The sequence below is a fragment of the Equus przewalskii genome, chromosome X (genome assembly GCF_037783145.1).
Source record: "Equus przewalskii isolate Varuska chromosome X, EquPr2, whole genome shotgun sequence".
In the NCBI taxonomy this organism is placed as follows: Eukaryota; Metazoa; Chordata; class Mammalia; order Perissodactyla; family Equidae; genus Equus; species Equus przewalskii.
This window is the reverse complement of record NC_091863.1, coordinates 120,309,785-120,323,542: the sequence shown is the minus strand read 5'-3', so window position 1 is coordinate 120,323,542 and position 13,758 is coordinate 120,309,785. Positions and strand designations below refer to the sequence as shown.

At 40.1% G+C, this 13,758-nt stretch overlaps 1 protein-coding gene across 11 annotated transcripts in view; it reads right to left on the bottom strand.

The window, feature by feature from the left end:
- Nucleotides 1-13,758, bottom strand: part of MTM1 (myotubularin 1) — a 98,231-nt gene that overhangs the window by 74,846 nt on the left and 9,627 nt on the right. For 6 of the 11 annotated variants that reach the window (XM_070605904.1, XM_070605900.1, XM_070605907.1 and 3 more), the window contains exon 2: nt 398-470. In XM_070605904.1, coding sequence (XP_070462005.1) covers nt 398-414 — 17 coding nt within the window. In that variant the 5' untranslated portion in view covers nt 415-470. Of the gene's footprint in view, nt 1-397; nt 1,811-2,670; nt 2,779-5,495; nt 5,650-13,758 lie in introns of those variants that run through there. The other 5 variants (XM_070605897.1, XM_070605905.1, XM_070605902.1 and 2 more) reach the window with 4 other exon arrangements.

The following is a 13,758-nucleotide window of genomic DNA, read 5'->3' as shown; positions in this document are numbered from 1 at the left end:
ATCCTCATAGTTAGAAAATAACACCAATACTTAGGAAGGTGTAACAGCCTGCTCAGGGAGCCTTGGCCCTCCAGCACCTCTTTCTGAAAGCTTTCGGGGGCAAGGGATTGCCTAGCATATTAAATGTAATGTCTGCCAGGAGTTCACAAGACAGAGGTTCTCAAAGATGAAATTACGTGAAAGGATTTACAAATGCAAAACTCACTTAACACACATAACACATTCTGTCTTTTCTGGAACAAGGCGGGATAATAAATAAAACCATGTGTATTAAAGAATTTACATTATGTGGATGAATAATGAAATTAATAATTCAATAAACTCAAAATGACTAACATTCAAATACAAAAAGAGAAATGCAGAGAAAAATACAGATAAATTTGAAAACTCAACTTACCCTCTTAATAGACTCATTCTCCAAGGAGTGTGAATTATACTTAGAAGTTGGTGCAGAAGCCATACTGGAAACTCTACCAAGAAAGACAACATTCAATATCAACTGAATTTGTACACAATTTCAAACATAGGTGACATCTGAGATGTAAATACTGCAATTGAGAACGAACAGTACTACACTTTACAGGCCGTAGTTCCGTAGTCTCCAGTGGGAATGAGACACACAAAGGAGTAACCACAGCACAGGTTATGTGCAAGACCTCCAATAAAGGTGCAGGGAACTGTGGAAGAACAGAACAGGGCAGCTAAGGACACACGGGGGAGCTCAGCAGAAGATATGACATACACTCTTGGAATTTGTACTCACAGCGTTCTAACTGTCACTTAAAAAATCTTAACGTTTATTAATTGTGCAACAGGCCTCAAATGTCCACCCTTCTTAATTTTTGAAGATAATTTAGAGTCAGCCAAGCAGAGTGATAAAAAGGGTTGACAATTGAACTCACACTATTTTCCCCTTTAAGAATTCTGTTTTCTCCAAATTAAGGCAATTTAAAGTGGCATGGATTTGATGGAAATCAAATTAGTAAGATTTGACTTAATCAGTATTTTCTAGGGAAAGTATATACTTCATTTAAATAATGCATATTCATCACAACTCAGACATAAACGAAAGCATCATATTCAGAACATACACAATATCATTTTAATGTAAAGATTTATTTAGACTTGTGAAGATTATAGCAACAACAGGAAACCAAGTAATGCTTTGGTTATTTTATTTATCAAAGTTAATGACACAGAGAGCTATATGAAGTCACTGGGAAGTAAACCACATCCAATTCATCAAGGTGATTGTGGACACACATGGGATTCTTTTCGCCAGGCTCATTAAAACAGCAACCACGCACTAGGAGAACCCAGCATGGAGAATATTCACACACCTCAGCACAAAACCTAGGGATTTGACAGCTGTGAAGTACTGGTCCCTGTCCTTAAATAAGGCCCGAGAGAGGTGACGAAGATGCAGATAAGGTAACCACTGGGATGAAGAGGTAGAGAGATGGCGAGGTGAGGACAATCTTAGAATATTAGGACTGCTGGGCTTGCCCCACCAGAATTCAGCTCTCGAAGGGCAAGGCTGAGGGTCCGTGTGGGTCATGGCTCTCTCCTGGCATGCAGTTGGCACTCATAACTATTTGGTGAATGAATGTTTGGTTATGTGCAAAATACACAATATTGTGAAACATCATGGTGGGGTGAGCCTGTACACTGGTTCACCAAACCCCAGAACCCTGGGACCGGAGAACTACCACTGGAGCTTCAAAATGAACAATTAGGGCAAAATAAAATATTCTTTATGGAAATGGATACTCAACTTAAAGAACCGGAAACGACTACGAGGTAGCACAACCTGCAATTACAAATAACTTCTTAAAAAGATTAATGGATAACTCCAAAATGAATTAAATTCAGACAAAATAGCCTTGAAAAACCTCTCTAACCTTAAGTTCCAATTCAAGCAAAATAACCCATTATTCTCAGAGACAGCAGAATGGATGACATGGACTACACAGAGCAAGTCAGATGTGTGTGCCCTGAAATTATTCCATTGGCTAAACAACATTATCTATTTGGGGGACTTTCTTCAGTAACAGATATAAAACTACTTTTTAGCAATCAGATACTGTAATATTTAAAACATTTTAACAATATAAGTCAATGTTTTCAAACAAAAGTTAAATTATAATGTCAAGTCAATATAAGAAATTTAAAATCCAGGGTTACACAGTCAACTCAGTCTTCATCTTCCTGTTTCTATTTATAAACGATAAAAGAGAGATGAGTCTTCCTGTTTTCTTCAATCCTCATTTAAAAACTTCAATTTAAAATGAACTAAATATAACAGTCCTCATGTTCCCCTTATTTTTAATTACCTTATTGAGATATAACTGTTATATTATACAACTCATCCTTTTCAAGTGCACAATTTAATGGTTTTTAGTACATCCACAGTTGTGCAACCATCACCACAATCAATTTTAGAACATTTTCATCACCCCAAACAAAAACCCCGTAGCCATCAGTAGTCACTCATCGCTCCCCATTTCCCCAGCCCCTAAGCTACCATGAATTTACTTTCTATCACTATAGATTTGCCCACTCTGGACATTTCATATAAACGGAATCACATAATATGCAGTCTTTATGTCTAAAGCCCTGATTTTTAGAGTTACACTAGAAAGTGCTACTATTAGACATTGGATCACATACGTATCTGAGAAATCCAAGGGTCCAGGTAACATGGGTCGGTTCCACAGTGAGGTTCACTTTAAAATCTCATCAGTGACCCTCTCTTTCTTGAATGGTTCCAACTGATCCCTGAAATGTACAGAAGCCAGAACAGCGTGACGCTGGAGAGCACAGATGTTGGAACCAACTGTGTTCAAATCCCAACTACAACTCACTCTTTGACCCTGGCAGGCTATCTAACCACTCCGGGCTTTGGCTGCTACTCTCTCTATTTCACTGCAGCCTAGTTGGGCGAAATCGATGAAGTAATACATACGAAGGGCTTAGAACATCGCCTGATATATTTGTTAACAAATTATTAGCATTTTTTTCCAACTATGAAAGGATAGCTATTGAATGCTGACACCATAAACAAGTCTTCCACAAATTAGTCCTGACCCTAGAAACACCAGGAAGAAAGTTAGCTACTACAGGGATAGCGCACGGCCGCAGCGACCTAGTTCTAACGCTTCTCTTTAAAAAGTACGTGAAAATGTCTCAAACAGGACCAGGGAAAGCTGTGTGGCACTGTGGAGAACCTACTAGATGGGTGAGCGCAGGCCCTGGGCTGTCTCTAACTTACCAAGCACGGAAAGTCCATCCGTATCTTCATCTCTAAAATGTCTATGTTGTTCTAAATGCAGATCAATAATAACTGGAAGTTACAGTGAAGTTTGCAAAAGTCAGCTACCCTTTTGGTTATAGAATATTTTGCCCCAAACCCCCATAGATCAAGTTTTAATCCCTTTTATTTAAAAAACATTGAATTTGGGCTACCTTGGCTTTAAAGTGAAAATTGAAACTAAATGCCCTACATATATGCTACTTACAGGAATCTAACCAAAGGTAGAATTCTATCATTTTTGATCCTGAAAAAAACTTGATGATTTAAGCCCAATCCTCCCTGACAGAAAAATGACCAGGAGAGCCTAGAGGGTGTGTGACAAGGCACTGTCACAAGTCAGTGGCAGGGCCAGCTCTGGCCTAGGCCTCCTGACTAACACTGCAGCTTCCTTTCCTCCTAGGAACAAGTGCTTCCAAGTGGTCTCTATGTTGAAAGAAACCAGGCTGGATGCGACTCGTCCCAATCTCAGTGGAGGAGTTTTAGACTAAGAAACGTAGTTAAGAAAACTCAAGTCATCTCGGCAAGCAATCCTTGGGGCCCCCAAACCCCCTCAAATAAAGCTTCATAAAGGTGGCATTATTTAATAAATCAAATTTTAAAGTTACAACATGGCCTTAATTGTGTCTCTTTTTAAATTCAAGACAACTAACGTCAATGGTCTCATAGTGTCCGGCTCTCTGTCCCCCACATGCCCCTCTACCTCTGACTCCTCCCTCTCTTTCTCCGACTCTCTGCCTCTCTTTCTCCGTCTCCTCTCCCTACCACTTATAACCTTTCAGATAATCTGCTGTTACTGTCCACCTCCCCCCACCAGAATACAAGCCCCCCACTAGACTATAAGACCCTGCCAGATGGGGATTCTGTTTTATTTCCTGCTGCATTTACAGCACCTGTAACAGTGCCTGGCACCCAGTAGGAACTGAAGAGGTATTTGTTAAATGAATGGATAAACTGGGCACCAAAGACCTGGCCAAAGAACTTAACTGTTGTTTGTCCAATGTTTAAGCCAGAAATTCATGCAAGCTTTAAAAGAAATGGTAGAGCAAACCCTTGGCTAATCCAGAGGCTCCAGGCATGACGGCTCTCGCCGGCAGAACGGCAGCAGTAACCTAGGGCGCTGTGAAGCAGTCTGCGCCAAAGAGAACTGGAGCGCGACCACCCTACACTACAGGCTGCCTATGAAGCACACGCTTCAGATGAAGGCTCGAAAACCTCTTCCACCATGCCCTTCTTCCAGGCAAAGAAACTGCTCCCCTCTCTGCTGAATATGAAGGCCAGGACTCCACAAAACCCCTGCAGCAGACAAGACTATCAACCCTTTTAGTCAAATGCAGGCCATTTTTACCCTTACGGTAAAAATCTAAAAGCAGCAGAATTAGAAAATAATTTTGACCTCTACCTCACGGGGCCCTTGCAAGTGAGATCTCAACTTCAAGGGGAGCTCCAGTTCCCATGGTCACCTGATTTGAGGTCCACGGCTCTCGATTAGTGTTTTTTTCTGAACTCTCCGTGCACAAACAGTGACAAAAGGTACACAGGCCTTCTCTTTGGCGTTTATTCAATGTGCTTTCTCACTCGGTGTGGACATTTAAATGCAGTTTAAGGATAGTCTTTCTCTGGAGGCTCCTTCCAAAGCTGTGGAAACCTACCAGTGTGAAAACCAACTTCTAATGCCTGCCAGCGAGCAAGAAGTTACGCACAAGCAGCCTCGGAGTCCAAAAGTCCAGGGCTTTCTAAGGGAGCTCTCTTTACTTGGAAGTGTTTTGAAAAGAAACGCCAAATACTTAGGGCAGCAGTGCTCAATACTACCAGACCCAGCTCTCCTTTTGTTATAAAACAAATTTCTGTAAAGCCTCCTTTGCTTGTTTGAAATGAAAATCATAGATATTATCAACATAAACACAACTTCAAAAAATCATCAACATAATGTCTTAACTCAAGTATAAAGGAGAAATAAAAGGACAGTGATTTATAATATAATAATGTATTTTTCAATACATTACACTAAAAACAAAAACACCCCTAATTCCAACGTGGCCTCTAGGGGGAGCGTTGCCCCCAATGAGAAGCACTTGCCGAGAGAGTCCTGCTGTGTACCTGGAGTACCCGTAAACACAGATTTTACTAAATTAACGTATTCTGACTTTTACATTAAAAGTTGTTCTGACTGTAGGCCACCTACCAGGCAAGGAAATGAAAAAGATGCCCTGAGATGTCCTCAACCAAACCACTCTCTGTACAAATGAGAAATGTTCACATCCCAGCCATCTTGAGACGAGGTACACTGTCAATTCAACTTCTACATCTGCTCAATCCACATGAAAACAAACGACGATCTGCAAAATTAGGAGTTTATTTCATTTTTATACATTTTCCTTTGAATAGGGGTTGGTAAGCTTTTCCTGTAAGCGCCAGACAATAAATTGTTTTTTTCAGACAGTAAATATTTTAGGGACTCTGCTGCAGCTACTGGGTCTGTATTGTAGCATTAAAGCAGCAATAGGCGATATGGAAACGACGTATTCCAATAAGATGTTATTTACAGAAACAGGCTGTCACCCTCTGCCTCAAACTATTAAAATAAATTATTTCCAAATGAACTTTCTTCAGCCAAAGCAAATAATTGTGTCCTTTTAAACTAAAATATAAGCTATTAACCCCACTGCGTATGCTTATACCTTGTCAAATGTCACTATGACAAGCTACAAAACTGTGTGATGTAGTTGAAACAAGGACAGGATTCCGTATTCAGACCAGTTTGGGTTTCAAATCCCAATTTTGTCACTTGAGTGATAATAAGAGTCATGCAACCTTGGATAAACTACAGTTCTCTGTCTGTGAACTCAGCACGATACTACCCCCCTCATGGGGCCATGATGAGGAACATGTAAAAAAAATGCTGGCACAGCGCATGGCAAAATAGAGGCATTCAAACACCAGGTCCCTTCCTCGTCCAAGAGGCACTCTGATGAACTCTAAGTCATTCCTCAAACTGGCACTAATACACTTGGCTGGATTTCCCATAAAATATACAATGGCTAATACTGCCTAATCATTCTGCATACACATTTTCTAAGATGATCCATCTAATCTTGGCAACGCTCTGAACAGCCTTAAAGAAGTTTATCCTTAAAGCATGCCTACTTCCATTAAAAAAAAATAAACCACTCGACTCCTAGCCCAGAGACACTTTCCGTGGATCCCTAACATGGAGATCTCACCTCATTACCTTCTATTCTGACTCAAGGATCCAGAAATACACTAGAAGTTTCTTAGAATAAATCCAACTGTATTTATTCCAAAACAGTACCCCTCTTCAAAGTGGCTTATTTTCCAAACAGATACATGCAACACGTATGCATCAGAGCTTCTCCACTTGTCTTGGCCACATCAAACCTCAAGGCTATAGGGGATTTGCTTTCACAATTCTTCTTTGGATATTATAAAATGCTAAACAGCATTTCATGCAGAAACTCACTCTTTGTATCATTTTGATATTTACGATTCATTTTAAAAATCACAATACACTCACGTGTACTTCTTTAAATGATGCAAAGACCTTTGGCTAAAAACAATCTAATTCAGATCCAGTGGAGAATGCATTTTGAATCATTTTTTCCAGTGGTTAGTGAGGGACTTGAGCTGATCCATTCCCCCTATTACCTGGTCCCCTCATGACAAATGGGACATCTTCAAGACAGCTGCTAGGCTTCAGCGGCATGAGCTGTGGCCATAGAACAGGGTAACTTTAGAAATCCTTCAGAAATTGAAATTGCTATGCTAAGTAAACTATTAGAAACGTCAACTACCATCAGGTTAACTTTTTTTAATGTAAAAAGGCTACCTAGTAATGATATTACATTCATTTAAACATATCGTTAAATTCACCAATGGATTTTGTAACCATCAAATACCCGCCAGTAAACAAAGTTTTAAAATAGGAACGAGATCAAGTTCCCCATCCACCTGCTAATTCCAAAACTCATGAACCCACTTGATAGACTCCATGACAAAACTGTATTTTGCTTAACTATTTCCCCCTGTGAGAAACTATTCCCAAAAAGTACATTTTAACAGTACGTCCTTAAGCAAAAGTTAAGATAGTAACTGTTGAAGGGTAAGAGTAGACACATGTAAACAGTCATAGTTTTAAGAGCAATGAAGGTGCCAGTTCAGAGCATCTCCTTACTTCCCAAGGAGCTTCTCAGACTGGGCTTTACTGACAAAGATTCCCTCAACTGGAATTAGTGGTAGAGTGGAAGGAACTAAAGAGCGGATGTGCAGTTTCTAGAAAAATAAAGAGAGGAGAAAAGGCTAGAGATGATAACCTGCTATTTGGACAAATTCCTCCAGGCACCTTCACTGGGAGGAGAAGCAGGAGCCGTGTTGGCACCGGACCCTTATTTACCTGCTTCAAGACACAGGAGGCTTTTCCTGACCTCCCCATGCACACGAACGCACACCTCACTTCTCTATACGTTGCACAAATTTCTAATATTTCACTTCTCGTGCTGCACTGTACTTATGCATTGACATTTCACGTCCCCCTGTTAGATCTGAGCTTCCTAAGGGCAAAGGCTGTTTCACATTGTGGCACCAGCACAGAGCAGCTTAGGCACTCAGCTGATGAACAAATGAAGACAGTCTCACCCTCAGAGAGTTTCATGACTTTGGAGACATTAGTCATCAGTCATTACAGGTACTCCACCCTCCCTCCCTAGGGCTGATTTTTGTGTTTATAACTCCTTTGCATATCTGTATAATTTTTCACATATGTATATATCTCTAAATAATATGTTGCTTTTGCATGGTTTTGAACTTTTATACATAAATGGAATCATTACACATTCTTCTGCCCTGTGCTTTTCTCACACTGCACTGTTGTAAGAGCCATAAATGTGGACTTGTGGAGTTTGTGCGCTCATTTTCACTGCTGCATAGTAGTCCATTGTTCCACATTTTGCTTTCCACTCTCTTCTCAGGAGTCATTTGAACTGGTTCCAGGTTTCACTCTTACAAACAACGCTGTTATGAACAATATTATAAATGTCTCCCACTTCTGGCACACATGTAATAACAGCAATGATATTCTGCCAGATTTTCCAATACCTTTGTCTGATCTTGCAGTAAACACAATTTTTTAAAAATCAAACTATACGAGAAGATGAATAATAAATGAAAATGTAGGCAAATCAACCGTTTGAGATGAAATGAAACCCAGGGTTGTCAACAATCCTAATTCAAGCAGCAAGGGGGAAAAGATGCAAAATAATGGATGGGCAGTGTCTTGAGTTTCCTGAAGCTGTTGAAAAAAGTACTACAAACTTGGCAGCTTAAAACAACAGAAGCTGGGGCTGGCCCCGTGGCCGAGTGGTTAAGTTCGCGCACTCCGCTGCAGGCGGCCCAGTGTTTCGTCGGTTCGAATCCTGGGCGCGGACATGGCACTGCTCGTCGGACCACGCTGAGGCAGCGTCCCACATGCCACAACTAGAGGAACCCACAATGAAGAATACACAACTATGTACCGGGGGGCTTTGGGGAGAAAAAGGAAAAAAATAAAATCTTTAAAAAAAAAACAGAAGCTTTGGGGGTGACCAGGTGGCATAGAGGTTAAGTTCATGTGCTCTACTTGGGCAGCCCAGGGTTCGCTGGTTCAGATCCCCAGCGTGGACCTACACACTGCTTGTCAGGCCTTGCTGCGGCAGTATCCCATATGCAAAACAGAGGAAGACTGGCACAGATGTCAGCTCAGGGACAATCTTCCTCACCAAAGAAAAAAATGAAAACAAAAAAATGAAAACCCCAGAACTTTATTCTCTCACAGTTCTGGAGGCTCCAAGTCTGAAATCAAGGTGTCGGCAGGACCACACTCCTCTGAAGGCTCCAGGGGAGGAACCTTCCTTGCTTCTCCCAGCTTCCGGCTATCGCCGGCAAGCCTTGGTGTTCCTCGGTTTGCAGCTCCATCACTCCAAGCTCGGTCTCTGTCGGCACACAGTGTTGTCCCTTGTGTCTCTGTGTCTTCACATGGTGTTCTCTTCTCTTATAAGAACACCAGTCATATTGGATTAAGGGCTCACCCTACTCCAGTATGACCTCAACTATATTTGCAACAACCCTATTTCCAAATAAGGTCACATTCCAAGGTACTGAGGGCTACGCCTATCAACATATCTTTTTGGAGGACACAATCCAATGCATAACAGTCAAGAGGTTAGCTATAGAAATTAACAATCTACAAAATGGCATGTCAACATATGGTTACATTCAGAACAATTTACTTTGTCAATCCATCCTTAAGCATTCAGCAAACACCTATTAAATTAACCAGCCTTGAAATATTAATATAGCTTCTTAGAAGAAATAACGAAATGACACTAGGCCAATCATTTCTGAGACACTCCTTGCTCAGCATATATAATTACTTACTCATGTTCCCAAGGAGGCCAAAAATCAGTCAATAAATATATACCGGGCAACCACTCTAGACCATGCTAGGCAAGTCTACAAAAATTGAGATAGGTCTTCAAGGAGACAGCAACTGAGTTGGGGAGATGAATAAATATGAGGCAAGTTAAACAGTAATAAAGATAATAATACAGGTGACATTATACACGTAAAGCAAAACAGAGCATCCGCTCACGGTAATGATCATGGCTTCCATTTACTCATCCTCTACTATGTCCCAGGCATTGTTGTAAGCACAGATGAACTCATTCAATACTCTCATCAACCTTAGAAGGCAACTACTATTACTATCTTCATATAGAAACACACACCCTGAGGAACAAAAAGGTTAAACAATGTGTGCACTAAGAACTGTCAAAGTGAGAATTCAAACCCAGTCAGTCTGGTCCTCTTATGCACTAACAGCAATCTGTTGCTCTCATTCTCTAATAGATGGTCAAATAAAAAATGAGGACGTTATACCTCCTGCTTATGCAGCCGAGCAAAAAAGGTGTTTTTGGAATTCCATCTCTATGTAATAAAATCTGATGATCACAAAGAAGTTCTCTAGCCTTCATCCTAAAGACAAGTAAACAAAGAGTGACTTTTTTTTCCCAAATCCATGTCTGTTAGGCACTGAACCAGTACATTCCTTCTTGTTTGCCCACTGCAATATTACTTTGTATCATGGAAGAGTCTTTCTAAACTATATTAAAAAGAAGGAACAAATGTACTTCTAGTGAACAAAAACAGAATAAATACTCCAGGAGGCACGACTAAGATGTAACGAGGCCTTTGTTGAGATGCCTACCAGAGCATATGCAGCTAGAAGAGTTCTGCAAAGCAGTACCTTCTGATGATGGGCACTTATTCCAGCAATGCTGTCACTATTCAAAGTATTCTTCTAATTCTTTTGAGAGTGCCTTTAGATTTTAAAGCTACGTAAGCCACCATCTCGTGAATTTTACCATATCTCAACTTTTAAACAGAAAACAGCGCTTCCCACAGCATGAGCGCCCACTCATGGATGCAGTGCAGCAGATGGGCTTCAAAAGGATTTCGGCCTAAAGTCAAATGCAGAGTCCCCATTCAAAGTTTTGACACCATTGAGGATATTTTTTAAAAGGTGCTGCAGTCTCTGAAGGCACTTCCAAAGAAGAGTTCCAAAAATAGGCTGGATAATTTTGATTTGGAGCTTCCTGTCCCTTCTCTACATGAGCTAGAAGTAAAAAGTAGCAAGTGAGGTTTTCAAATTTTGCCTAGTGTCTCCCAATAGTTGAAAATTCTGGGCTTGATACATCTTAATTAGTCCTGGTTTACAAGAGCAGGTTGACCTTGAAGGTTAGCAGACAGAGACCAGCAGCAGGACTAGGAGCCTGCCCAATAGGCAGTCTGCCATAGTAGTCAGAAGTGTCCAAAGGGAATCTCCAAGGACTGGCTTCTTTAGAAGCCTTGGAGATTCAGAGAGAGAAACACTTGCAGTGACCCAGAGCATAGACAATGGTTATCTTCCTCCTTGGGGCAGTGAGCTATTATTCCAGCCATAAATACAAGCAGCCACTCATCTCTGCTGGAGAAGAAGGTGAAAGGATCAAACACACGAACACACACACACTTCTGGAACTTGGCACTATTAGCAGGGAGGAAGTTTTTGTAGATGTGGAAGACATAATCTAAGAAAAAAGGCAGACATAAAAAAGGCAAGGAGATGAAGAAGAACCAAAACCAGTGTCAAAAGAATAGCAAAGAAAGAGAAGATAAAGAAATTTCAGTACTATAACAATGACACATGAATGCGACACAGAGAATTTCCATGGTTTTTGAAGGAGCAATATATGCTGCTTCAGAGAAGAATAAAAATAATTCCCAAGCTCCAGATGGAAATAGTTTTATCAGCATTAGGAGAAAAAGCCGGTTGACAATGGGTATGAATATGGTGACATGTAGAGTCAACAGGGCTACTCATGAGGTATACTATTTTCCTGAAGACTGTATCTGACACACGGCTTCTACAAACATAATTCAACATCTAATCATGATTTAAAAAAAAAACTCAGCAACCTAGGAACAGTCAAGGGCACTTATGAAAAAACCTATAGCTAATATCATACTTAATGGTGAAAGATGAAATCCCTTCCCACTAAGTGTGGGAAGAAGGCAAGAATGGTTGCTCTTATTGCTTGTATTTAACATCTTTTAGAGATCCTAGCAAGTTTAATAAGGAAAGAGAAAGAAATAAAAGGCATAACGTATGGGAGGGAAGAAGTAAAACTGTATTTGTAGATGATATGATCAAGTATGTAAAAAACCCTAAGAATACTACAGAAAAACTACAACTAGTAAGTAAATTTAGTAAGCTTTCATGATACACAAGGTCAACATAAATATTAATTGTATTTGTATTATTAGCAAAGAACAAATGGACACTGAAGTATAAAAATATCAATTGCAGGGGCCAGTCCCGTGGCCAAGTGGTTAAAGTCTCTCATGCTCCAGGTTCACAGGTTCAGATCCTGGGGCTGGACCTACTCCACTCATCAGCCATGCTGTGGAGGCAGCCCACAAACTAAACAGAGGAAGACTGGCACAGTTGTTAGCTCATGGCTAATCTTCCTCAAGCAAAAAAAGAGGAAGATTGGCAGCGGATGTTAGCTCAGGGTGAAGCTTCCTCACCAAAAAAAATATACATATATATATATATAATTTGCATAACATTAAAAATGAAATATTTAGGGATACATTTAACAAAATGTGTACAAGATCCATACACTGAAAATTATAAAACCCTGCTGAGAGAACTTAAAGACAATCTAAATATATGGAAATATATATCGTGCTCAAGGATTAGAAGACTCAATATTGTTATGATGTCAATATCAATCTATAGCTTCAATGCAATCCCTATCAAATCCCAATGGGATTTGTTGTAGAAATTGACAAGATGATTCTGAAATTTACATGGAAAGGCAAAGGACCAAGAATAGCCAAAATAATCTTGATGGAAAAAAAAGAACAAAGTTGGAGTACTTCCACTACCTGATTTCCAGACTTACTATAATGCCTCAGTATTCAAGACAATATACTATCAGCATAAGGATAGACATAAAGATGAATGGAAGAGAATAGAGTCCAGACTTAAGTCCATCTTTTGGAGGCCCTAGCAGTGGTCAACTATTTCCAACAAAGGTACCCAGGAGATTAAAGGGCAAAAGGACAGTCTTTTCCACAAATGATGCTGGAACAACTTGATATCCATGTGGAAAAATAAGTGAATCTGGACACTTACTTCACACGATATACAAAATTAACTTGAAATGAAGCATAGAAGTATTAGTTTTGTATTGCTACATAACAAACTTAGTAGCTGTAAACCACACACGTTAATTATCTCACAGTTTCCATGGGTCAGGAGTCGGGGTACGGTTTAGCTGGATCCTCTCTGCTCAAGGTCTCACAAGGCTATAAACTCAAGGGAAGGGGATTACACAGGGTGTGAACACTGGGGCTTGGAAATTAGGGGGGCCACTGTAGGGTCTGCCTGCCACAATAGATTTAAACATTAGAGCTACTGCAACAGTCCTAGAGGGAGACACAGGGGAAAATCTTTGTGAACTTAGGTTAAGCAAAGATTTCTTAGAGCACAAAAAGCAGAAAATGCAAGAGGAAAAAAATGATAAACTGGACTTCATCAAAATTAAAAACCTTTGCTCTTTCAAAGGCACGGTTAAGAAAATGAAAGGGTAAGCCACAGTTTGGGAGAACGTACTTGCAAATCACATATCTGATAAAGGTCTTCTATTCAAAATACATAAAGAACTCTTATAACTTAATAATAAAACAGACAATCCAGTAAGAAACAGGCAAAAGATTTGAGCAGACACTTCACCAAAGAAGATATACGAATGTCGAATAAGTACATGAAGACATCTCACCATCATTACTCACCAAGCATATACAAATGAAAACTACCACGGGCTACCACCATAAACCCACTGGCATGG